At 49.8% G+C, this 26,860-nt stretch overlaps 1 protein-coding gene across 2 annotated transcripts in view; it reads right to left on the bottom strand.

Annotated features, from left to right (window-relative positions):
* XDH (xanthine dehydrogenase) overlaps window positions 1–26,860 on the bottom strand; it is a 75,214-nt gene that overhangs the window by 43,613 nt on the left and 4,741 nt on the right. Inside the window, exons 2-15 of one of the 2 annotated variants that reach the window (XM_077134985.1) lie at window positions 24,951–25,008; window positions 22,237–22,333; window positions 20,802–20,910; window positions 17,398–17,524; window positions 16,371–16,432; window positions 13,318–13,386; window positions 12,950–13,036; window positions 11,783–11,924; window positions 9,104–9,196; window positions 8,384–8,535; window positions 7,167–7,260; window positions 5,846–5,955; window positions 3,686–3,870; window positions 1,931–2,105 (exon numbers count right to left, since the gene is read on the bottom strand). In XM_077134985.1, the coding sequence (XP_076991100.1) occupies window positions 1,931–2,105; window positions 3,686–3,870; window positions 5,846–5,955; window positions 7,167–7,260; window positions 8,384–8,535; window positions 9,104–9,196; window positions 11,783–11,924; window positions 12,950–13,036; window positions 13,318–13,386; window positions 16,371–16,432; window positions 17,398–17,524; window positions 20,802–20,910; window positions 22,237–22,333; window positions 24,951–25,008 (1,560 nt within the window). Of the gene's footprint in view, window positions 1–1,930; window positions 2,106–3,685; window positions 3,871–5,845; window positions 5,956–7,166; window positions 7,261–8,383; window positions 8,536–9,103; window positions 9,197–11,782; window positions 11,925–12,949; window positions 13,040–13,317; window positions 13,387–16,370; window positions 16,433–17,397; window positions 17,525–20,801; window positions 20,911–22,236; window positions 22,334–24,950; window positions 25,009–26,860 lie in introns of both variants that reach the window. The other variant, XM_077134984.1, reaches the window with a different exon arrangement.

A 26,860-nucleotide genomic window follows, 5' to 3' on the forward strand; every position in this document is an offset into this window, starting at 1 on the left:
AACATGCCAAGCTGCATCCCTCCTTCCTGCGTCTATGTCTGCTGCTCTTTCTGTGGGGAATACCCTTTTTCCCCAGCCCTCCTGGAAAAATCTTCCCTGGCCTCCTCAGTCTTGCAGGAAATATTTAATGATATGGGAAATATTCACAATAGCACTCCACCGGAAGCAAGGGAAGTGTAGAGCTCTATATGGAGCATGATCCCATATCTGTTTAGAAATTTATCAATAGATAGGAAAATGATAGATGTGTTGTTAGAAGGATGGAAGGACAAGTATCTCTCAATCAACTTATCAATTGATCTAGCAATCTATTTTTATGTTATCTGCACAGTAGACAAACAGACAGACAGATAAATGAAGAAACAAGGATGAGAGGAATAAACCAAAACATTAGCAGTGTTTTTCTCTGGGATCCGAGTGTAGGAGTAACTTGTATGTATGTATGTATGTATGTATGATGTATGTATGTATGTATGCATATATGGATGTATGTATTTATATTTTTGCTTTATATGACTCGATTTTTAAAGTTTTCTACAGTATGCCCGTATTGCTTTCATAATCAGAAAAAAAGTAGATATTATTAGTTTTTAAAAGGGGGACTTAGTTCTCCAGTCCCAGCATCTGTGAATCCTCCCCTGCCCCATGCCCCCAAGAAGAATTAGCTATGTCCCCCTCAGCCCGGGTTGCCTCCATGCACATCACCTGCCTTTGGGGAGCCCTCAGGACAGCATCCTTTTCCCCACCAGGTGCCTCCCCACCACCGGGTGTGTATCATAGCTGCAAAGTCAATGTTTCCTGGAGAACCACTCTCATCAAATCTCTGGAGCTGGGCTCCACCTCTGCTGGTGGCCTCTCCTGGAGGCACATCCTTGCAGGAACCACGTTGCCTTCTGGCTCTAGCAGCCCTCACTTCCCCTTCACATTCTCTATTCCCGTTCGAACCACAGTCTCATGAACTCTACTTCTAGAAGGGCCCCTACAGGTCATCTGGTCTGCCCACCCCCCTTTTGCAAATTTTACACTGAGATTTAGGGGTGTGACTATGCTGGTGTGAAATGATGTATGTACCCTAGAAAAGCCATGTTTTAATCCTAATCCCATTTTTTAAAGGCAGCCATTTCTTCTAATCCCTATTCAGTATTGTATGTTTGAGAACTATAATTAGATCACCCCCCTGGAGATGTGATTTAATCAAGAGTAGTTGTTAAGCTGGATTAGGTGGAAGCATGTCTCCACCCATTTGTGTGGGTATTGATTAGTTTACCGGAATCCTGTAAGAGAGGAAACATTTTGGAGAAAACATATTTCTGAGAGAACAGAGAATGACATAGCCACGAGAAGTAGAGAGTCCACCAGCCAGTGACCTTTGGAGATGAAGAAGGAAAACGCCTCCCAGCGAGCTTCATGACACTGGAAGCCAGGAGAGAAAGCTAGCAGATGATGCTGTGTTCGCCATGTGCCCTTCCAGATGAGAGAGGAACCCTGAACTTTATCGGCCTTCTTGAACCAACGTATCTTTCCCTGGATGCGTTTAATTGGACATTTCTATAGATTTGTTCTAATTGGGATATTTTCTCAGCCTAAGAATTGTAAACTAGCAACTTATTAAGTTCCCCCTTTTTAAAAGCCATTCCGTTTCTGGAATACTGCATTCTGGCAGCTGGCAGTCTAGAACAGCGACCTTAGCAGCAGTGACTAATGGTCTACCCAGAGCAAGAACCTATGTCCCTGCCTCCCTGCCAACCAGGTGCCTCCCATCCCTGTGTGGCTCCCTGGGCTTGTCCCAGTCCCCTGCCCTCCCACCTTTGGACTCTCTGGGAAGAGGAGCAGGTTTACCAGCTGGATCCACAGCGCCCTGACCCAGTTCCCTAAATCCCCCAGCAGCCGTGCTGGGGAGAATCCGTGGCAGCCCGGGCCCCACACTCACGTCCTTCAGGTTGGCTTCGCCCAGCTTCTGAAGCACCGTCAGGTAGAACTTGAAGAAGAAGCTGAGCGCCAGGGTGCGCCGGAAGTCCACCATGCCTCCGGGAGCGTCTGGGGGCAGGCGCATCTCCTCCGCCAGGCTCGCGCACACGCGCTGCAGCAGCTCCTCGTTCCACACCCTGCGGGACAGCAGGTCACAGGAGGGTGCGCCCGCACCGCCAGACGCGGAGAGGAGCGTGCGGGGCCGACGGGTCCTATCCACTCGGCTCAAAATTTGGCTCAGATACACAAAACCATGTGGCTTTAGGCAAGTTACCCAACCTCCTTGAGCCCAGGTCACTCACTCTTAAAAACAGATGCAGTAAAGCAGGTCACAGAACTATCCTGTCCTTACCATGCACTCATCTAGGTTCTGAGTCCCTCATGTGAATCATCACTTTTAATTGAAATTAAATATCGTGGTAAATGCTGCTGTTATATGCATTTCACCCATGAGAAAACTGAGGCATGGGGAGCTAAAGTACGCTGACTTATGTTATCCCTCTGATAAGCATGGGAGCTAGGAATTAGACCCAAGGAGACAAATTCCAAAGCTAAGCTCTATCTGTCCTATATGGTTGTGATGGTTTGAAGCTGTTAGAATCCCAGAAAAGATCATGTTCTTAAAGCTAATCCATTCCTGTGGGTGTTGAAAGGCCTTTTGATTAGGTTACTTCAGGGGAGGCTTGTCCCAGGTGGGTTTTAATCCTTTTACTAGAATCCTTTGTAAGAGGAGAAACACAGAAGCTGATAGAGAAAAAGATACAGAAGTTGAGAGAAGGACACACAGAAGCTGAGATTGAAAGCCATAGAAGGGCGGGCCCCAGGGGCTCAGCAGGCAGACTGAGCCTGCCATGCCAGAGACCTGGGTTCGATTCCCAGTGCTGCCCATGCAAAAAAAAAAAAAAAAAAGAGAAAATAGAGGAAACCTCTGAAGCCAGAAGCTGGAAGCAACAAAACCCAGAAGAGAAGGAGGAGGCCAGCAGAGGCCCTGTGCCTTGTCACCTGACAGAGAGTCCAGCGATCATCTGATGATGGACATTTTCATAGCCCCTGACTATAAGGTTTTAAGTTAATAAATCCCTATTGTAAAAGCCAACCCAGTTTTGGCATATTGCATTTCAGCAACTTTAGTAAACTAAAATAATGCTTATTTTAAGGACTTCATAGGAATAAAGCCAGTGAAGTGCCCAACATACAGTAACCACAGTAATAATAATAGCAGCAGTTATAACAGCAGTAGTAGTAGCAGCAGTAGTAATAGTAGTAGTAGCAGCAGAAGTAATAATAGTAGCTGCAACAGTAGTTATAATAGCCGTAGGAACAGTAGTGGTAGTAGTAGTAGCAGCAGTAAAATAATAGTAATGGCAGCAGCAGAAGCAATAGCAATAACAGTAGCAGCAGCAGTAGTAATAGTAATAGTAGCAGTAGTAATAATAGTAGTAGCAACGGTAGTAATAGTAGTAGATAACAGTAGTAGTAATAGTAGTAGAATTAGCAGCAACAGTAATAATAGTAGTAGCAGCAGTAGTGATAGTAGTAGAAGTAGTAGCACTAGTAATAGTAGCAGTAGCAGTGCTGGTAGTAGTAGAAGCAGCAGTAGGAGCATTAGCAACAGTAGTAGCAGAGGCAGCAGTACTACTCTTACTAGTAGTGATAGTAAAAGTGGTAGTAGCATCCCCAGCCTTGGTGGTAGTTTCCCTTTGTTGTCAGCTCTTACTTTGACAGCTGCCTCCGAGTGGTCCTGGTGGCTGAGACGGTCCTGTCGGCCATTCCACCATAGCAGATGGCCAGCTCCTCAATCTCTGTGCTTCCTGGCTTGAACAGGACTCTCATGCCACAGGTGACCTTAGCAATGTCATCTTCTCTCCGGGAGGCCTGCTTGAATGCCGAGAAGAATTCGCCCTAATGGAGATCAGAAAGGTGCCTGTGTTTTCCACCTTGTTCTGCAAGGCCTCCAAATGGTAAAGCTGACCACAGCAAAGGAGGTAAGGGGAGATGAGGTGAGGACACCACAGCAGGTCAGCCGAGGAGCTAGTATGAGGAATTACCAAGCTTTAATCAGAGTTTGCAGTGCCAAGGTGAGTTCATACCTCAAGAGGGACCTGACAGAGAAGAGGCTTGAAGTCAGTGGCTTTATCTGGAGAGTAACCCCAGTATCACAATTTTGCAAGAAGTTCCAGATGGCATTTCTGGGAGCTGAGAAAGGGTCAAGATTGCTCCTTATTGGTCAGGAAAGCTGAAAGTCAGGGGCAAAGTAGAAGTGGGAGATCTCTGCCCAACAAACAGTTGGAGAGGAAAGGCACCTTGACAAGGCCTCCTGGGAATGCCCACGTCTTCCTTGTCCTGGTGCCTGTCAGAGCCCATGCTGATGACTTCGCTGGGGGACCCCAAATCCCTGTTCCCTACCTGCCTCTTTAGCAGACAGGCTGTGATGCCGAAAGGGTGGTTGAAAACACATCTTCAGCTGGCAGAGCTCCCTCTAACTTGTCTTCCCCACCAGTCTACGGCTGCATTAGAAGTCTTAGTCCCAGAAAGTTTGCTTTCAGTTTACTTTCCTCACGGGGCCAATCCAGGATCTGTCTGCAGATAGGGGTGGGAGCGAGTTACTCTCCAGGTAGGAGCCACTGACTTCAAGCCTTTTCCCTGTCAGGTCCCTCTTGGGGTGTGAACTCACCTTGGTACTGCAAACTCTGATTAAAACCAAAGGCAAGAGGTGAAGGGAAAGGAGAGCTACTGGAGAAAGTACAAGGAAGCTCACTGTTGAGGCGTCAGAATGACCCAAGGCTCTTCTTTAGAGAAGCCATCCTGACCCCTCCCAATGATAAAATCAGGTTCTTGGCATCCAGTGTAACCCTAGTACAATGAGCTCAGAGCCTGAACTTCTCAGATGCCACACCAAGGTTCTCAGATGCCACTCCAAGGACAGCACTGATCTGTGCAACCCAAAACCCTGGGCATCATTGCTCAAAATGGTCTGTGAGACAAGCTAGAAAATCATTGAGAAGCCACCTCAGGGACATAATTATTCCGATTTTAAATACATTTTCATTAAGAAGGTCAATATTCACAAGGACAAACACAGCTCATAGCACTCGCTCAAGCACCAGCTGTGGAAAGCAGGAACACTCAGTTCTGAGGCTCTTTCTGTAGCGGGTTCCCCAGTCTCTCGCAGATCATTTCTCTGAAAAAGCCCATCATGGAACTGTGACTTGAGCTGGTAGCTGCTGCGAGAGGAGAGAGCCACCAGGCCAAACCACCGCAGCCCCCAAAGAACAAGAGCAAAGCAGCCAAGGGTGCCCATGACCTGTCTGAACAGGCCAGGAAACCTGCTCAGGAGACGAGTCCAAAGAGCCAACTCAAAGCAAAGTCAGTGAACAAATACCTCGTCAAGCCAGCGGACAAGACATGCGAATGTGACCCATGGGTCGCTCCTCCATGCAGCATGCAAACCCCACCACTGTTCACTGATGAAAAATGAATTTTCCCTGATATGGGCAAAGGCTGAGTTTGTTCTTGGAATCATGTTTTTAGCTGGCTCCCAGGCAAGGTGCCAGGAACTTTATGCACTCTGTTTTCAGTCCTCACAATTATCTGTGCAGTAGGTACCACTCCTCACAGATGAGGGAAGTGGTGCTCAGAAATGTTAAGTGGTTTAGGATTATGCCTCTAGCTGTCTGGTGTCAAAGTCCAAGCCCTTTACACCACACCATGAGACTTTTCACTGTGCAGAGAGGAATGTGTTTGGTTCTTTAGAGGCCAAGTTCAAAGAGGCTGAAGTTGGACCCAAGGCAGGCTCTTGATCCCCTTGTCCAGAGCCTGGTAAGAGCAGGAGTAGATCTGGGCACAGCCAAGGGGCCTGCTCCTGACAACACCTCACCTTCTTGCTGAAAGGGATCTCCACAGAAAGCAGTATCTCCTTCGGACTTAGCAGAGTCTTTCTGTAACCAGGGAAGAAATTGTGGTCCATACAGATGGTTCTCCTGGTACCTGTGCAGAGACAAAATGAGGGGGGAGGCAGTAATTGCTTAAAAGTGGCTCTTTGAAAGAAAAAGCCCTGATTTGTAGCATTTGCCAAATTCTGTGGTGTAAATACTCCCATGGAGCCGATGCCAAGCTGCTAAAGTGATGTCACTGAATGTGAAGTTGGGAAGCATGATGAAAAGGGTTATCTGAGCAGCCCTGAGGGCTAGCCTTCCAAAGGCTTGCTAGCAAGGTTGATCCCTAGCTGACATCTGAGAACTTGGATTTTTGGAGGGTTCTCACCATTCCCTTTGACAATGGCTCAATGTGCCATTGTCAAACAGCCTAAGCTGTGGTTTACGCTGGACACAGCTGTCCTTCTTGGAGGCTAGAATTTTAGTATGTGCCAGGCAGAGGTGCCTACATGACCAGCCACTAATAAAAATGCTGGGCACTGAGCCTCTGACAAGCTTCCCTGGTAGGCAACATTCAACACATCTTGTTGGGGGAACTGAGTCCCTCCTGTGTGCACGCGCTGTGAGGGGGTTCTGGGAGCGTGTGTTTGGTTTCCTCTGGACTTTGCCACCTGGGCAGTCTCCCTTTGCTGATTTTGCTTTGCTCTCCTTCGCTGGAGTGAATCTTAGCCAGGAGCAAGACTGTATATTGAGTCCTTGGAGTTTTCCTAGCAAATCACCAAAGCCAGGAGTGGTCTCAGGGACCCTTCAAGGCAGGAAGAGATGTGCAATACCACACCACTGTATAGTATTTCCACCGTTCCAATGCAATAACAGTAAATAGCCTCAAAAGCATAGATGTTGGTAAAGTGCATTAAGGTAATTGGGAAGTGATCATGGTTGAGGATTTATCTTTGTTTTTTAATATAATTTATTGAATTTTAAGTTCATATAATTTAATTTTCAATAATCGTTCTGTTTAACAACCAACTTGCAGAATTTCTGAAAATCCAATAGTCGGCTGTGACGAGCTGGAGCTGGTCAGCCCCGGCCACCACTAGGTAAGGCATCCAGGCAGCAGATCCCACTGTGAATTCTTCATAAAGAGAAGGACCAGCTCTCCAGGCCCCAAATCTGGGTTCATCCCCCTTGCTGCTTCCTTGGATCCAAACCTAAGAGCGGTTGGGTCACTGAACTTGGGACTCTCTGTTTCTCCAGAAAATAACCTACCTTGTGAGACTTTTCTCCCTCAATTCCCTCTACCCTGACCATCAGGTGACTCACCTTGGGACCCCAGGGTCATCTTGGCCCCAGCGGCCATAAGCACAGGGTTGAGGTCGGAGATGGGGCTGGCAGTGATGATGTTTCCTCCGATGGACTAGGACAAGCACAGAGTGGGGAGTGAGAGCCACCTCAGGGCTTCCTTGCGCACTCACTCCTGGGCACAGGGCAGGTAGTGCCACCTGCTGCGGGGAGAGCCCCGAGGACAGCTCCCCCTGTGCACAAGGGACAGTCCTTGGGCATTTGGGGGAAATATGCAAAACTTGAAATCAGAGCACTTGGACTATATCTGGCGTAAATTTACCAATTTTTTTGTTTGATTTCACCCAAGTTTTTACTGAAAAAAAATTGAGGTGGTTTATCAGAGAAGTCATAGACAGCTAGTAAAATAGAAGTGGGAGATAAAGATCAAGGGAAAGAGGAAGGAGCCTAAGGATGAACAATCTGTTCTGTTTGGATCTGAGCTTCCTGGAAAGTTGGCACAAGTGTCAGGAGAGACAGCTACAGGGTTCTCATTTTTAGAAAAGAAGAAGAAATCTAGTTTCAGATGAAAATAAAAGCTTTCCTGGAAGTAGATTCTGGCAGAACTAGGGAACTCAGTAAAACTTTCTGAGTTTATGTTTCATCATCTATAATCGGAAGTGGCAGGTGCTTGGGTGGGGGTGGGGGATGAGAATGGGTATTTGTTTTCCCAAATATTAAAAAAAAAATTCAAAGAACAGAGTGGAGGGGATAACTTTCTTCCCAAAGCCACAGGTTTTTTGTGAAGCTCAAATGGCGCAAGGCAGACTGGGGCTAATCTGAAGGCAGCCTGTGAACAGCTACGACTAGCGGTTCTCTCACCCCCAAATCTGCAAGGAAAGCCCCCTTCCTATTTTGGTTTCTCCCTAACATCCTTCTCATTCACCTACTAATAGCCTCAGCCAAGTTCAGGTTGAGGGGCCACCTGAGCGATGAAGAATGAGCGAGCACTTCTCAGAGTGGCCCACACGCCACCACCTCCTAAAATCCTCACTCCTGGGCTCCATCTCAGACCTAGTGAGTCAGAATCCCTGGGGGCAGGGCCCGGGAATCTGCATTTTAACTCACACCCCAGGCAGTGCTGAGGACACAGGTCCCCTGGGCTAAGGCGGGAGCCTGAGCGGAGGCCAGGCCAGCCCACCCGCCTGCTGGGGAGAGTCCCCCCCCTGGGTGGCTCCTGCCCCTGAACAGAGACGCACCGCCACAGACTTGATCTGCTTCCCGGCGAACCAGCGCAGCTGCTCCAGGACACCTTGGAACACCTCTGTTTTGTGGGCGGGAAGCTCAGCAACTGCATCGGCCAGGGTCTTTTCCACAATGATCAGGGGACAGGCAGCACCAAAGCAGATTCCTGGGGACACGTGTGCAGAGTCACAGCAGTCGCCTTGACTTTCACTCCCAGCTCCCAGCAATCGGTGAGTCAGAACCAAGACTCACATATTTATAGGGTTGAGGAAACCGGGGCCCAGAGAGGTTACGTGACTTGCTCAATGCCGCACAGCTACTAAAAGTGCTGGGGCACAACTCCCGTTCTCTTGGTCCTATAATCAGTGCTCTTTGCTCCAAACCAGGATTTCACAACTCAGTGAAATCAGGATCTCTGAGGTAAAGTCCTCACATTTTTAAAAACAAAACAAAACGAAATGCCCAGGCACCCAGTTTCTCTCTTCACCTCTGTGAGCAATCCTAACGTGTAATGGGGATTGAGCTGTTGAAAAACTGGTGCCAGCTCACCATGGATGCTCCAGATAGGAAAAACAGTGATGAGTGCCCCATCCCTTTCCCTGTGTCCCATCTTCTCTCATGCAGGGAGTGCAGAGAGCAGCAGGTGGCAGCAAGAGCCAAAGGGGAACAGCTGCCATTCCTTCCTTGCAACCCAGCCAAGCATCACAGCCACCTCTGTGCAAATCTCTCCTTACCCTCCTGTCTGTGCTCTACTGCATTCAGCTCAGGGACCCAGGCTGGGCAGACAAGCATAGGAAACAGCTTATTCTTGAACTTCATCTCAATGCCTTGAGGGAGAGAAGAAGCCTCAAGTTATAGACCCATATCATTACACACATTTTTTCCACTGTTGCACATGGCATGTGTGATACAGTGGCAAGCATCACAAGTTCTGTGGATGTCCCAGTATTTAGGCATAGTCTTTGGACTGTCAGCCCTACAACTGTCTTTCTCTCCCTCTCAGGAAAACCTATTGGGAGGAACGGATAAAAAAAAATGCAGCAGATGGAATATTATTCAGCCAGAAAAGGAATGAAGGACTAATACATACTTCACTTTGGATGAACCTTGAATACATTATGCTAAATGAAAGAAGCCAAACACAAAGTCCACATATTGTAAAATACCATTCATATAAAAGTGTCAGAATAGGGAAATCCTGAGAGACAGTAAAAATATGAGTGGTTGCTTGGGCTGGGGGTGGAGGGGATAGGGTAGAGATAGCTAAAAGTGTGGGGTTTCTTTTTGAGGCCATGAAGATGTTCTAAAATTGACTTTCATGATGGTTTCACATGTCCTTGGATATACTAAAAACCTTAGAACTGGGCATTTGGGATGGGTGAATTGCAGGGTATGCGAATTATATTTCAATAAAGCTGTCTTATAAAAAGAATTTTTAAAGTCTTTTTTTTTAAAAAAAAGAAAACCTCTCAGACTTCAAGTGAGATGAACCTGAATTCATTCTCAGGCATATGCGTGTCTACAGGTGCATGCTTAAAAATACTGGAAAACGCTTTAACGTGTCAGGAAGTGTTCTCAGCACTTTCCATATTTTAACTCTTTTTGTCTTAGAACAAAGTGGTAAAGTACGTGCCGTGATTATCCCTGTTTACAGATGAAGAAACTGAGGCAGAGAGAGAGGTTCTGTTTCTTAGGTTACACAGCTAAGGATCGGCAAATTTCAATACTTGCGCTGTTACCACGGTTGGAGTGTTATGATGCTGATAATATGCAAGGCTAACATTAAAACAGAAGAGAAACTTGACTCAGAAAGAAAAGTTCACACCTGCCTCCCAGGCCCCAGGGTCTGTCTGAGGTCTTCAAGGTGCCATGGCTTTGCCCAGCTCACACACCTGTATCCAGTCTCTGGCCTTCCTGGCTCATTGAGGTAGAGACCTCAGGTAAACAGACACACCTCTGTTCCTTAGACGCTGTTAGCGCAGCACCTCTCCCCCCACGATGGGTTATGGATGGGGCGGGTTAGAACAGAAAGCTCCGTGCGCTCCCTCCCCACTCCCCATCCCCCATGTGCTTTTGGGATTTCTGAAGAGCAGCCCAGGCTTTGAGGAGGCCGCTTCTTTGAATATCAGCTTCCAGGAAAGACAGCGCAGACTGAGGTGGTGAGTTGACCGTCTTGGTAAGGGCTCTCCCTTCTCCAGCATCCCCCTGCTGCGGCTGTGGGTGGGTCCGCTGTTGGGCTGTGTGTATAAGGGAGCAGGTGGAGCCGATGGAAGCGATGTTAAGACATTATTTCTAACGGTGGCACTTCTAAAGTGTGCAGGAATCCTTTTCCTTGGAGTCTATCTGAATCCCAGAGCACTGTGGGACTCATGACATGCGCCAAAAAAGTTCTCCTGAGAGACTTCCATCCCGTCACTCTCTTGGTTTCCGTTGCTCCTGGTTCCTCGCACCAAGGCTGCGTGGGTCCTGAGTCCTGTTAGCCCGGCCGTGGATGCCGCCTCGCTGGCAGCCCACCTCTCAACCAACCCTGCTGCCCTTGGGGGTGGCCGCACACCTGTGTGTATCAGGGGGCTGACCTTGTGCTCTTCAGCCAGGCCAGAAGCTCCTCCCTGTGTCTGAGGGTCAACCAGAACCCAAGGTCTGCGGCTCCTTCCGGGACCAGAGCCAGGGGTCTCGGGCAAGCTGACTTGGCCACTTTGGTTAAAGGCCCGCCATGACCCTGAAGCCAGAGGTCCCCGAAGGCAGGCTCAGCTGGACCACGCGCCTCTCCTTGGGGCCTCACTAGGTTGGGTGTAGAAGCGGATGGAGATTAGCAGGGCCTGGGTGTCTCTTCCAAGCCCTGGGCGGAGATTTGCATGTCCCGAGTCTCCCTGATGCAAACCAGCTTGTTGGCATGTTGTGGCACTCACACCCTGGGTGGGGTCACAGAGTCACCCTTGGGCGTCTCCTCTACACAGCATGCCCCAGGGAAAGGGGGAGACAGAAGAGTGACATTTATGGAACTCCCAGCACCTGCCAGGCGCCAGCCTCGGCTCTTCACCTACATTTGCTCTTCCTCCCTTAGCTGGCAAGAGCCTCGAAAGGGCTGTGTCCCATTTACCTCTGCCCCCTCGGCCCTCCCAGAAATGGCACTCCACGACTATGGAAGAAAAGCACATGAGTGTGAAAGGATCTAGCTGAATGTGTAAAACAACCTTCCAACAGCAGTGCTGTCCATCCCCACATAAGAAATGGGAAAACGAGGGTAAGGGAAAAGAACTTTTCTGAGGGTGCTTCAGCCACCAAGATGGACAGCCAAGTCTGGGCCTGTACAGCCAGGGGAGCTTTGCAGGAGTCCCCAGGCCCAGGGCGGGTGGGGGCCTGAGGGTGGGGTGGGCCGCCCCTGCCCCCCCCAAGCCCTCCCGGGTCCTTACCGATCTCTGTGTTCCCCACCACCAGCTTAGCATCGGGGTGCTGCACCTTGAGGTCCAGCAGCCCCTCCAGGGTGGCCGCCTGGACCCACGTCACACGCTCCCCTTCAAAGCACAGCTGCTTCCGGGGAGTGTCTTTCAGCCTCTAGGAAAAAGCAGTTTTCTTTATTGCACTGCCTCCTTGTTCTTCCTGCCACTCCCCTGATGAATGGTTAGAAGTCTGCAATGGGATCAACTCTTCTTGTTTGATATTGAATTAAGAATGAAGATATATGTCAAGGGAGAAGGGAGGGGAACTAATAGGTACTGAGGCCGAATCTTTGCTGAGGCTGCTATATGCATGGTCACGTTGAGTCTTTACACCTCCCCAGGGAAGAGGAAGGAGGGGCTCAGGAGCTCGCGGGGCTGCAGAGGGACCCCCAGCATGGGTCACCTGAGCCGACCTGATGGAAAGTCCAGGTTCCCCGCACGGCCCCATGCGCCCCCGAGACGCTCAGTGGGCAAGGGCTGAAAGGATGAAGGGAGCAAAGGGAGGGGTGGAAACCTCAGAAGGCTGATTCCAGGGCACGGGGGGTGACTCTGGGCTGGCGGTAAAAGCCCCTAAGTCAAATCGATGTTTTTTTTCAGGGTTTCACAATTCAGAGGAAGCCGTTCTGGCTGCCTGTCCCAAAGTCGTTCTTTCTGGTCTGTTGGACCCCCCCAGGGAGTTTTCATCTGTTTGACACCCCTGGTTAGCCGAGAGCTGCTTGAATGTTTCCTCCCATTCAAATACAACTCAGCGGGGTGGGGAGGTGGGCTTAAGGGTGGGTGTCCTTAGAACAGAGCGGCAAGTCACGGCGCTCGTGTCCGTGGAACGTGGTTCTCATTCTAGGAAAATGCTTCCGGAGGGAATGGGCTGCCGGGAGGGGGGTATGCATTAGGTTGAGCCTGAGATCAGTGGGTACTTCCAGTGCACTTGTCATTGCCAGTCAGTGTGCCAGGGAGCACCAGGGCGTGTGGAGTGAGGAGCAGAGGGTGTCCGGCTAGCAGGGGTGCCAGAGACAGGGAGGGAATCTAAGGCTGAGGCCTACAGGACAATGCATCCACCCAGTTCCCGTCGGGTATGAAAATAAAGCAGGGCTCCTGGGGCTCCTGGGACCTGGTTTGACCCTTCCCCAAGGCTTCACCTACCAGCAGCTCCGGGGGGAAGATGGGCTCCTGGGTGGGGTCCAGGGAACTGAACTCCTTCGGGTTGAATAAAGATGGCGAGAGAGTGAGCTGCTGGGAAAGACAACCAACGGCTGTTAGAGAAGTTTCTCTTTCCAGGTGCCCAGTCAGCCCCATCAGCCCTTTCTCCAAGACAGCTTGTTCCCAGCCCCCAGGGGCTGGTAGGGGTGCAGGGCTAGTGGGCATGCTCCCCACACCTACAATTTGGGCATAGCATGCTCTTCCCTGTCATCTCTCTTCCAGCTCCTCCAGCTGGGGTTTCAGAGAGCCCTCCAGCTCCTCTGAGTCTGAGATGCTTCCCCAGGCTGCCAGGGAGAGAAGGACTCACTTACTTCATCGTCTTTTCCCTGGTCCTTGCAGCAGTTTGGATTGTTCCCTTTTCCTCCACAGCATCCACCATCCTAGAGAGACAACCCTCACTCACACAAAGATATCTGCAGAGAGTTTTCATAGACACTAAGGACCAGAGATGATTAACATCCAGTGAAACGTGGCTCTGATACCTAACCTGGCATCGATAAGGGGAGCCAAGCCCCCTGCCCCGTCCTGCGCAGCGTTGAGCTTCTGCTACAGTCTCTCATGCTTAGTTAATGACAATTAAATAAGCCCCAGATAAACCAGTAGGAGCTCTCCCAGAAGCAACAGGGAAATTTAATATCAGGAAAATTTCCCCCAAGAAATTCACATTTTCTTTCTTTGCTGCTGCTGCTTGGGAAATCTCTCTGAGAAACTCCCACTGGCCCTCTGAACTTTCCACTTGCACATCAGACGAGTTCTATGGGACTTGGCTGGGCTCCTCCTGGACTGGGCAAAGCCCCTGCCAAGACTTTCCAAGACCCATGCCGGACTAGCCGTGTCCAGGCAGCGCAGGTGCTTATTCCTAGAAAGCTAAACAGTTCTCACTCCTCCTGGAGGAAAGGTGCAGGTCTGCTCACCCCTCACCTAGAGCTTAGGCCCTCTCAGGAAGTCCGCGGCAGAGCAGGGGTCTAAGCTCAGAGCCAAGGCATTGCAGGCTGGGGAAGGGACGTGTCCCCCAGGCCAGGCCAGGCCAGGCCGATCTGCCCCCAAGAAGGTAGGAAGCACAGCTCAGGACCTCGGGAAATGCTTCGGAATCATGGAGTTGTGCTGCAGGGCAAACGCGGGGAGAGCTCACGGGCACATTTCTAGGACCATGGGTTCCTGGAGGAGCAAGCTGGGAGCAGAAGACATGGGAAACATATTCCAGGCTGGCATCTCCCAAGGATGTGTCACAGCCCACTAGCATTCCCCAGAAAGCTCTGCAAGGGCCACGGAGGCCAAAGCTGTGGCCTTCAGGAACCTGTCAGGTCACTGTCAGGTGTTGGCCCCAAGAGAGAAACTGTCCTTGCCTCCACTCTCCAGCTGGCTGCGGGCTGCCCTGCACGGGGCCCCCTCCTGCATTCATAGCTCCCCACTGGGTGCCAGGGCTGCCCGGACTATTTTGGACCTCCCCCCACCTCCCCGCTGCCCCCTTGCCCTTCCCCTTATATTTAGAAAGGAAGGAAGGCAGCGAGGCTTGGACGTCTCTTCCCAATAGTGTGGAAATTCCCTCTTTGGGCAGAGTAGGAGCCATACCCAGCAAGTACCAGACCCTCTCAGTTGGTCTCAGCTGGGAAAGGACATGTTCCAGAGAAGTACATTATTTTCCAGATAATCAACACACCAGTGCATTATCACTCAATCGTCTTTCTTGATAATTACTGAGGTGTTTCTGGCATGGATTATCACTTGGGACAGCATCGCAGCACTTGCCCTCGAGGTCTAGCAGGGTTGGAAAGGGCTGACTTTCTGCCCCAGAAATCCCCACTTGGCCCAGTCGGCTACGACCACTGGACTCGTGCCTGTCCCTAGGCTTTCCTTCCCTGCTGCGGGAAGGTCATTGCCATTTCCTGGCTGGGAATAGTGTGTTTGTCTCCAGCAGACCCTTCTCAGCCTTTTCTAGTGTACTGTGGACAGGGAAACCAGCTAACCAAGTTTGTTAGAACTGTGTCTAGAATAAGAGGCAAAAAACCTCCTGGTGAAGGCCAAGGGGGCCCCGGGGGGTAACGCGGGCAAGCTTCTGCGCCTGCCCTGGGGGCCGGGCACTCGGGCTGCCCACACCCTCAGCTCGGCTCGGGGTGCCAGCAGCCGGGTGGAGGCAGGTGCTGCGGACAGCGGAATCAAGAACCATTGCAACGGTGATAAAAGTCGGAGAGGGGAAGGGACATGGATTGTCTGCTCCACCCAAAAGCCCCTCTCTTTTGAAAAAGTGGGAGGTCCGGTTAGATTGCGGCTCTTTGGGGCCCCTCCTAGGAAGTAAGTAAGATTGGCCATTTTCGAGGCTCAAGCAGGGACCAGTGGAAGAAATGCACCTGTATCATCACTTAGAATTGGCATTTACTGAGCACTCAAGGTGTCCGGGGCCTTGCTCTATGGGCTTGGCAGGAGGTATATATTTCATTTTTATAAACGCCGAAAAGAAGGTTGCATTAGAATCCCCTCTTGAGCAACCAGGAAGCTTGCTGAGGGTCATGCATCTATTAAGTGAAGGACTGGGATTTGAGCCCTGGTCTGCAGACTCCTCTCCTTCGTCTTAGTTTAAGTCTGCACCTCTCTGTTCTACACCATCAGCAGCACTCACAGGAATGTGGTGCTTTCCATCTTTAGGGACCCCCCAGCTCCAGCCCCACCCCTTACTGGGTGATTTGGACCCCGGGCTCCATCTCAGCACCAGCGGAAAAGGTAGCAGCTTGTAACTCTCACCTCAACCCAGAATCAGCTCGAGATGAGATGATTTGATTAAAGTCAGGATCTACTCGACCCAGTTAAGAGGTCAGGGTGCAGCCTGGGAGTTTAATCCGAGCCAGGGGAGCCCAGCTCTGTGTCCTCCCAGCCCCTGTGTGATGCCTGCCCAGCCTGGCTCGGTTTATCTACAGTCCTACGTATACCACACAGGTTTGCAAACCGCCTGCAGAGCTAATTATCAGTTTCATAAGCCCAGCAGTGTGCCAACTGCAGCAAGCAGCCAGGAGAGAGGAGGGGGACGGACGTGCTGAGCCAAGCTGGGGCTGTTATTCCATGCCACTTTCAGCACCTGTTCCATGGGCTTCGTGTGCCAAGGGCAAACTGCCAAGGCCCGAGGCCCTGGAGGAAGCTAGTCCTTGGGTGGCCTACTTCTTCCAGGAATCAGCTTCCTGCACTATGATGACACCCCCTCCCTCAGTAGGAAAGGCAGATGGCCAGAGGCTCCCAGTTCCAGGACCCACGAGCTGTCGATTTTATCTCTTAATTTCATGTAGTCTGGAAGTTTTTGGCATCCGTCCCAATGTAGGTCCCTGGGTGTGTCTGCTCTAGGAGTAGGGACACTGCCATCTAGGATCCCACTTACCTTGGCAAAGGTCCGGAAACCCTGCAGGATGGGTCTGTAGCCTGTACAGCGGCACAGGTTCCCTGTGGGGTCAAGAAAAGAGCTGTGATGTGAGTGAGCCCCCCTTCCCAGGGCAGGTTACAGACCTGTGGCTTGGCCCAGGGCTCAATTTGGTGCTCTTTTTTACCACCCTGCCCTTGCATATTATTCTATTTCCTCTGCCTCAAAGGTCCCTACTCCTCTCTGTATTCCTGATTTCAAAACATCTATTGTCACTTCCTCCAGGAAGCCCTCCTAGAATGCTCAGACTGAGTCAGCTGCCCCTTCTCAGGCCTCTCATGGTGCCTCATCATACCCATCAGTGAGCTTATCAGATTGTATTATAAAATCTTCTCCCCATCCAAGTGCAAACTCTTTGAGAGAAGCAACTGTGTCTTTCACACCTGTCTCCTTGTACCTTGTACAGTGACTGACACGGGACAGGACTGAATAAAACTGGTAGAATAAGTGATATACTGAAATGGCGCGTGAATGGCGAGTCTTTCACATTCAATTCAGAGGGATAGACACATGGTCCAGGCTCCCCAGCCCATTTGCAGGAGGCAAATGGGAAGCTAATCCCCTCCCAGGGCTCAGAATCATAGCCCCCTTGGCCACAGGCGAGCTCTGCCCTACAGAGTTCTGTTCTAGTGGAAGCTGTGAGGAAAGAAAGCCACATTGCTCGTCTCTGTGGAGTTTCCCAAATGATCCCTGGTAGCATCCCATTGCTGCCCCCTCCCAACCCTGGGGGAGGGCAGGAAGACACCTCAGGAAGCTGAATCCATTGGCAGGAGACCCTGGGTAGTCTCCAAACCACCCAAGTATTTCCCAAACTAGGAAAGGGCTAACTTCATGACAGATCTCAGCCATTGCACTGGGTGGCCTGTCTGTCCACCAAGGGGAAGTGCCTCCAAGCCCATGCTTGGCTGTCTCCCCGCCCTGCCCTGACCTCTACAGGGTCCCACTCTCTCCATCCCATCATCTCCTAGGCTGCTGCTGAACACCGTACCTTGGAAGGCATCCTCAATCTCCTCAATGGTGGGCTCGGGCTGGTTCCGGAGCAGTGTGTACATGCTCATGACGATTCCGGGGGTGCAGAACCCACACTGGGAGCCATGGCTTTTGGCGATTCTCTCCTAAAAGGGGTAGATGACAAAGGCATCGGTGTTGGCAGAACCCCTCCCAGGTCCCCTTCACCACTCAGCTGAAGCAACCTTTGGTGGGAAGTTGTCTGGGGTAGCAGCTCTTGCATGAAGCCAAGCCCCAGAGTTCTTCTCACTGTTAGATCTGGAAGGGGTCTTCTCACTGTTAGATCTGGAAGGGATCTGCTCACTGTTAGATCTGGAAGGAGGTCTTCTCACTGTTAGATCTGGAAGGGGTCTTCTCACTGTTAGATCTGGAAGGGTTCTTCTCACTGTTAGATCTGGAAGGGATCTGCTCACTATTAGATCTGGAAGGGATCTGCTCACTATTAGATCTGGAAGGGGTCTTCTCACTGTTAGATCTGGAAGGGTTCTTCTCACTATTAGATCTGGAAGGGATCTGCTCACTAGTAGATCTGGAAGGGGTCTTCTCACCCTCCTTTACTTTATAGAAGTGGAAGCCAGCCCAGAGAATTTTAAAAGATTAACCCAGAATCACACAGCTGGTGAATCAAGAGTTCGGTTGCATTCTGTAATTCAACTCAAGCAGTCTTTATTAAGAACCAGCTGAATACATGTTAGTCCAAACTAGAATCCTGTAGTATTCTTAAGTAAAGGCAACCCTTGAGGCCCAGTGGGACAAAAGAATTGAGAATTTACTATATACTTTGAATGTTGCAGAATTCTCATTCAAATCTAGAATAGCTTTAGTATGAGAGTCTCCTCACTCAGTAGTTTTTGTCACTTGGGGGTACTTCTTGGAATTTCTATTGGGCGAAATGCTAGAATACTGTGGCCCCCAGTGCCTAATATACAGATTCATTCTCTTTAGTTTTACTGAGAACCTGTTACATGGCAGGCAGAGTAGAGGTGTGGGGGACACAGCGGCAAAGAAGAGAGGCAAAGTTCCTGCTCTCATGAAGCTCTCAACCTAGGAGAAGAACTGATCAAACAAACAAGCAAGGAAAATCCAGGTGGAAGCCGCTGCTACACAGAGAATGTACAGATGACCAGATCCAAAGTGACTAAAGGCCACTCAGCAGTCAGTAAAAGGGACTATTAAGATGAATTTAATAACATGATTTGGAGCTGGGGAGTGGTAGTAGCACATGCAAATGCCCTGAGGATGGAAGAAGGCTTGAGAGCTGGAGGAGCTGAGGGGTCAGCCTGGGTGGAATCCACCAGCGCTGGAGAAGTCAGCTGAGCCAGCAGGTGCCAGGTCATGCAGGCCTTCCTAGGCCAGGGAAGGTGCTTGGATTTTTGTGGGGGTGGGGGGGTGGGCAGGCACCAGGAATCGAAGCCGGGTCTCTGGCATGGCAGGCGAGAACTATGCCTGCTGAGCCACCGTGGCCTGCCCAGTGCTTGGACTTTTATTCCAGCTGTGCTGGGAAGCCATTATGGGATTCTAAGCAGGCAGTGATGTGACATAATTTGTGTTTGCAAAGAATCACTCTGGCTCGTAGGTAGAGAAAAAGTTGTAGAGGGCAAGAGTGGAGGCAGGGATCCAGGGTAGTATCCTGTTCCAGGCACATGCAGGGATTGTGGCTTGGACAGAGTGGTAACAGAGAAAACTGGAAGCAAAGGAAGGTTTCCTTGTAGAGTAACAAGCACTTGTTGCGGGAATGGGTGTGGTGTAGCAGAGAAAGCGAAGAATCTGGGGTGACACATTGAGTTTTGTTTTGGGCAACTGTGTAGATGGCTTTGCCTTGACTCCAATGGAAGAAGAATGAGTGAGAAAGGAGTTTGGGGGGAGGGGAATAAAGAGTTGTTAAGTTTTAGATCAAACATCTGTGCAGTGATATCAAATGGGCAGTTGAAAATATGAGTCGAATTTCCGAGGAAAGGTCAAAGCTGCAAATACAAATACAAATTGATCATCATTGGCAGGTAGATGGTAAGAAACTGACCACAGGAGAGTGTGAAGACAAAGAAGGGGTGGGCATCCCAGCTAGTAGGGGCTGAACAGAGGAGAAGCAGCACAAGATGCTGGGATGGACATAGAAGGAAAATCAGGAAAGAATAATGTGAGAAATGAAGAGAAAAACCAAATAAGCAGACAAGGCGAAGCTCTATAGCTTATTTGGAACCGGCAAAGGTGCATCAATATCTGTACCATTGGAGAAGGAGTGTTTTAACCAGATTCCATGGATATGATTCCTGTGCTTCACTATTCTTTCATTCATCTATTTGTTTCAAAGATATTTACAAGTTAACCCTCTTGTGTCTCCTGCAGGTTAGACAAGTTTAGCGATTTCTTCCTCCCCTGCCTAAGAAATGAACAGTGGAAGTGAAGCAACACCTTCCCCACCCTACCTTCACTCATACAACTGGCCCAAGGCACTGCCCCTGAGGAATCTAACCAGCCTGCTCAGCCGGAAGCCCTGGCTCTAGTATGTCACATAGGGTACCCAAGGAATATCTGAGTGAATGGCGTCTCCTCCAATGGACAAGGAGGCTTCAGACCTAGATCTTGCTCTGGCATCTTCTGTGATTGTAGTATCCCAAAGAGCCACTGCCTCAGTTTCCCCAAACAGAAAGCGCTGGGAGCAGTGGTCTCCCCTGCCCATAGAGCTCTGTTCCCCCTTTTCCCCTTGGGTTTCCACTTTACCTAAGAGCCTTCTGGTTTTTCCCATGTGATCTTCCTCTCATCTGCTGCCCATGCTTCGCCATGCTCCCAATTTCATCTCTTCCCAGGTGGTCCGATACCACCACGGAGAAAACTTGGGGCAGACGTTCATATGTCTTTATTACCTTAGTTAGCACTTGTTAACCCCCATTTTAAGGAAGGCGGTGCCCTGGCAAACCACAAGCGTATTATCTGTGGGTGTGAGGGGCAATGTGCAACTGGAGTGGCCATTCCAGAGAGCAGGAGGTAGGTGGATTATTTTATCAAGGGGTACCAAGAATTTGCAACCTTGAACCTGGGAATGCAAGGGATTTCCTAAGCACATCCCTGGAACACAGGGAGCAAAGTTCCCTCAGCCCTCCTTCCAGTCCTGCTGCAGCTGGGCTGGGGAGCCCAGCTTGGGTTCTCTCCAGGTCATCTAAGGCTCCACTCACCCCGGCCACCAGAGAGAGCTTCAGGCTCAAGGGAGGCTTGGTTCAGCCTCACAGTTCCTCACCTCACAGGAGGTGGGGAAGGGACCAGGGCAGCATGCTTCCATTGTATGGACAGTGAAACTCAACCCAACAACACAGCAAACCCAAGGCCTTCGCACAAGATTCTAGGACTGCTGCACCTAGAGAGCAGCGCTCCCCGTCCTCGGGTTACCTGCACAGGGTGCAGCCTCGTCTTGGTGCTTCCTATTCCTTCCACAGTTGTCACAGCAACGTGGTGCAAGGAGCAGATGGGGGCCAGACAGGCATTGGCAGAAAAGTGTCTAGAAGTCCAGGTTAAGGCCATTCCATTCTCCAGCCAGGTCATCAGAGCAGGCCTGAGTGCGGGACCTGGGAGGCTTTAGGAAGCTTTATGTGACTTCATGCTACATTAAGCTCTGGTTTCTCATACACCCAAGACCAGAGGCCTGAACCCCTGCAGAGTCCTGGGGGGCGGGGGGAGACTCCACCAAGTGCCTCTGAGCTGGAGTAAGGGAGCCAGGGTCACTTGCGGCTGCTTTTCACTCAGCGCTAATTTGGAAGCCAGTCAAGAGGAAGTTTCTGGCAGGTCCCTGCACCCCTTTCTCTGGAGGGCCCCTCCTTAGCATCCTTGGTTTCAGAACCTCCAGTCACTTTTGCTGCCCCGTTTTCACCTACCTCTAGTTCTCCTATTCCTCTGTGGATCGGAGGGGAGAGAAAGTCCCCAGGCAACATAGGACACCAACCCCTTAGATGGAGCTTTCTTTCATTTACTCCTTTATTTATCACTTTTCATTTATACCATCAACACCGTTTATTGAGTGCCAAGATATGCCAGGCATTCTGCTGAGGGCTGAGGACACAGAGGTGGAGAAGGCAAAGCCCCTGTCCTTCAACGACTTGCACTCAGGCTGGAAATACAGAAGCAAGTGTGAGAGACAATTTAAATAACTCATGGTAAGTGCTTCTGGAGGGGTGCACAAAGGGAACTATGGACCCAGCACCAACAAAGGGCACCTAATCTAGTCTTGAGAGGTCAAGGAAGGCTTTCTGGAGGAGGTGATATATTTTCCCAATCCGAAAGAAGTGGAAAGAGGGAGCCAGGTGGAGACCAGAGACCTCGAAGAAGGAACATTCCAGACTTGGGAATTAGCTTATAGGAAGACCAAGAAATTAGTGGACAGGGTGCATTAGCAGTTCATAATTGTCAGCATGAGTGGAGTGCTGAGCCCAGTGATCAGAAAAGAAACTAGAAGAGAAACCTGGGGCATATGGTGAATGGCCTCACCTGATAAGCAAAGAGCTCAGACTTTGTCCTGGGATCAGTGGAGAGCTATTGAAGGATTTTATGAGGAGTGATAGGAATCTGGATTTTGGAAAGAGCAGGGGTTTGCTCTGGTTGATATACATGAGTCAGAAAGGTACTTCCTAAGGTGGCATTCACAACTTCCCTGCCCGGATTCCATCCTGCCCAGAGCTCAAAGAGGCTCACATATGCACACATACTCACAACTATGCACACACCTGCACCCACACATGTACTCATGCACATGCACACGCTCATCCACACTCACGAGCTAACCCTATTTCATGGTCGTCTCATGGGAAATCAACCAGCAGGCAAAGGATACACGATCTTGTTCTGGAAACGATCATACTTGGAAAGCATCACGGTACAAGCTCCACAGCCACCTTCTCCGCAGCCCAGCTTGGTTCCGCATAGCCCCACTGCACGGTCAAGGTTAAGGAACACAGACTCAAGGGAAGGGGGTCTTTGGGAATTGCCTGGGCATTGCTGCATGTAAGGAGTCCCCCGTGGCCACACATGCTCAGGTCCCTTGGCGGGGGGGAGGGGCGGGCATCAGCCCCACCCCGTCCTCCTTCTGAGAGGCTGCACAGCCCCTCAGGGCAGCAAGGAAAGGGATGACCCCCCTGCACAAGAGGAGAGGCATCAGCGTATGATCAGTCCATGCCCGGACTTGAGTTCTAGGGCTCTCTGGGTCCTGGAGACGTTCCCTGGGGCTGGGATTTTCCAGGCATGGTCTTATATGCCCCCAATTCTATGGGCTCACCAGGCAGGTGAATCACATGCCCGAAGCACTGAGTGTGTGCGCAGCTGTCACATCAGCTGGGCGTCCAAGGAAAACACTCAGGCCCCAGGGAGAGGCTGACCTGTTCTGGGACATGCTGAGTCCCAGCTTTTCACCCTGAACTTGAAGTCCCCAAAACAGGGCTGTACAGGGGCTTTTGATGATCCAGCCCATCGGATATGAGAATAAAAATTACAATAAAGGAGACTTCTAAGATCATAGATCAAAATTGGAACCATCTCTGACACGTACTTGAGGAAATAGGTAATCTGACCCTTTACAATTTCAAAAAGTGCACCAAGGTAGGGGAGGGGAGGTGCCAGGGTAGCTCGGCGGTAGAATTCTCGCCTGCCATGCAGGAAACCAGGATTTGATTTCCAGCCCATGCACTTCCCCCAAAAAACAAACAAAGCAACAAAACCAAACAAATGAAAAATTCAACAAATTGTGCAAGAATAAGGGGATACTCACATGGAAATAGAATGAAATGTGACCCCTGCCTACAGCATACACAAAAAAAAAAAAAATAGAAAAGCGCCCAAAGGCTGTTCTAGAGAAAGTTAATAATGGCTGTCACACAGCCTTTTTCCAGTCGTGCTGGGGGAAGGGTTAGCTGTCTTAAGGTACTTTTTTCACTAACCAGGATGTCTATTCAACTGCACAAGCTCTAGGGGTCTGTAAGGACAGGTAGGTGGTGGCAGCCCAAAGCCTGGCAAGGTCTTCCTCTACCCTGGGGTCTTTCTGGAAGAAAGAAATTCTTCTCTCTTGTCCAGGACTCCCCCCAAAAATTACGTCTCAGCACAAACAGCAACAAGCTGCAGGGACTTTACACTTGCCTGGTACCTTTCGGTTTGGGATTTCATTTCACTTCTTCAGAGTGACCTTTAACCGGTGAATTGCTATGATAATGAATTTCTGAAGCTTTCAGTTCTTCAAAAATTTACTTTAAAATATTAAATGATATCAACAATCTTTGAAAATGAGAGTCTCTTCCCAGGTCACGGGGAGATATGGGCTGCCCTGGAGCTCCATGCAGCCTCCAAATTCTACGGAGGAATTCCATTGCTATCAAAAAGCTAACACTCCTGATGGGACCGGACCTGCCCATGCCAGGTCAGAACTCCTAGAAAAAATCCATCAGAGTCATCCACTGTCTGCTAGGAGGTGCTGAACCAGAGTAAAGGCCATGGATTCTGGCTCACTTCTGTGGGTTTTGAAGCAATCCTTTGTTGTCCTCAGATATGTCACATCCCTCTGGGATTGGGGGGTCCATTGACAGAGGGCAGGAGAGTTCCCAACAGAGGTGAGAGGTTGAGAGCACAGCTCCGGGTTTTGGTGCAGGCTCTGTCCAGAACCCACGAGAGATTAGCACTTCGCATTTCAGCCTCACTTCCTCATCTGTGAAAAGGGAGTGTTTCACATCCGTGGGATTGTGGGGGATGGAGGTGGGGATTTAATCCGTGGGATTAAATGAACTGGCCCAGGCGATGCACTTTGAACACTACCTGTATATAGTAAGTGCATTAAATGTTAATGCTGACGATCAACTTTTTGTTTTGTTCGTATGGTCTCAGAATACTTTCATGCTCTGAAAGAACAAAGTACAGGTGATCTTATAGAGCTTCTTTCCAAGCCAGGGGAAGAGCTTTATCCAAAGGCCCTCTAAAAATCAGCCACCCCCTCACCCCCCACGCCATGCCTCTAGATGTACCGTTTCTACAATGGGTCATGCCTCTACACAATTCCCCATCTCAGGTATCACTTTCCCAATAGACATCCCTCTCCACCATCTTTCTTTCCACTAAAGCAGAGCTGGAATTGTGTGCCAAGGAGCCCATTTATTTATTAAGCAGAGGACACCTAAGCAAGGGCCCACTCTCTTCCTGACAGGGACACGTCCCTGAAGCTCTCCAGGCCTTACGAGGGACTTGCTGAATGCTCCATTCCTGCAGGTCCAGAATTTAAACCTCGGCTGCACTAGAGTTTTGGCTTAGAAGAGATCTTAAAGAACATCTAGAACAATCCCCTCATTTGATAGCTGAAAATTTCAGCCCCAGAGAGCTCAGATGACTGCGCAAGTTCACACAGCTACTGAGAGACCCAACTGCAACTGAAAAGCCACTGCTCAGGTCCGGAGCCAGGACGCTCTCCTTCGCACCACACTGCCTCCCCACTGGCTGCCCGAAAGTGATGAGGGCACAGAGGATGAGTCCCATCAGCCCGTCTCCCTCACTCCCATCTCAAAGGCAGGATACATTTTCTTCTCAGGTAGGCCAGAAGTGTCGTTTCTGGATCCGCATTTTTCTCTACCACCTATAACAAGAGAAATGAAAGAAGACCATGTCATAGGTACCCTTAGCCATCCTTCTGTAATATATTTCCCCTTTTCATGTCTCACCCCAAAATTGGTAGAGAGAACAGCGATATCGCATGAAAACGATTTTTTGACAATTCTATAAGAACGAGGATGCTCACTATAAGTCAGACCCTGTACACGCTCAGAGCCTTAAACTCTAAAATTTTACATCAGCTGAGGCTCAGCCCTGGGTTGGCCACAGAACCCTCGGGTATTGCATTCACCATGCTGGGCTGACTGAAGCAAAGTCCCCCCCCCCCCCAAATAAAATGTGTCCCCTCGCTTCCAGCCGCAGGGGCACTTTGGGGGATGTCAGGATCAGCTGACAGCATCGCATGCAGCCCATGGCTTTGCGTCCTTGAGGGTTTGTGCTCAGACCACCTGTGGGGCTGCAGAGCATCCATCCCCTGTACGAATAATGAAGTGTTGGATAGGATGGGTACATGGTCAATGGTGTTAACATAACAGGAATGGAGGAGAAATCTCAAACCAAGGGCTTAATAAAGGTGGAAAAGCTTGTCTACAAAGTGAGGTGCCAGTCTCAGATGCAAATGGTCAAAGGAAATCAAAGAAAACCTGTTTCACTGCTCTTAAAGCCTACATACATTATCAAGGGTGGTCGGGTTAATTAAGGGGAGAGACTCTGTGATAAAGGCTTCTTTAGGGAGAACTGTTCTAGGATTCCATCACTTCCTGAAGGGGGAGGGGAAGAGGTATCAGCCCAGCAGCGCAAGCTTAGTGAAGGGCCATCCATGGCTCTATCCATAAAGTTGGCGTGCAACCCCCACAGGATGGGGTGTAAGGTTGTCTGATATAAACTGCTAGAGAAGTTGAAGCAGTGGAGGCAGTGTTGGGATTGCTGAGCAGGCGTAGAGTTTGTTAGCGCAAAGCCTGTGAATGCATTTACTCAGCACTTAGCACAGTCCATGCATGAGACACAGAGTGTGAGAGCTGGATTGGAGATTTTCAAATCATAAGGGGCAATGGAATCTCTGATAGAGTCTAAGTAGAGTGGCCCCCAAAACCGAAGGCTAGGGGACAGCAGCTGGCCTGAAAATGCATCACCCATGTCACGAGGCATGCAACAGGATGCTCCCACGGTGGTAGCTGATGAACCCTTGAGGGAAATCATAAGCGAAAGAGAAGCATCAGTTTGGAACCCCTGGTAGACCCAGGATGCGGGAAGCCACCTCACAGCAGTGTCAATTGAATAAGAGCTTAATTGCCGGCCTCACCTCTCACTCCTGAATTGAGACTGTTTGGCAACTGCAAATGACCATAGGACTTTTTTATTGATTAAGAGTAATAAAAAAGAGTCACGAAACTGCTAGAATGTGCTCCTTGAATAATATCTAAAGGGACATAGGGAATAAAATCAATTTCCTTTCATGATTACACCCCATGAGCCCAGGTGGTTGTAATCTATGCCCTAATTACAAAATTGCACAGAGAGCCATTTCCTTTCTGCCAGAGAAGAAACCACAAATGTACGAAATAAAGATCTTTATTGCCTTTCTTTTAGATGGCAGTAAGAGCCTCTTCCCTTGTCCTCAAGCTGTTCCTTCCTAAAGTGCTTTTTATCCCATCACGTAAGTTTCTTGCTCAGTGCTTTCTGTGAATTCTCCCTTATTCAAGCTAGCATCCAAGTTCCATAGAAACACATTTTTCAACATGTCCGCAATTTTCATTTCCAACTTCTCCCCTTCCTACTTCCCTGCCAAGCTAGGGACACGACTTAAACCTTTGGACTCCGACGCCTTTGGGCATTCTGCCCCCCTCCCGCCTGCTCCTTGATTTATCAAAAGACCC

Source organism: Tamandua tetradactyla, chromosome 17 (genome assembly GCF_023851605.1).
Source record: "Tamandua tetradactyla isolate mTamTet1 chromosome 17, mTamTet1.pri, whole genome shotgun sequence".
NCBI lineage: Eukaryota > Metazoa > Chordata > Mammalia > Pilosa > Myrmecophagidae > Tamandua > Tamandua tetradactyla.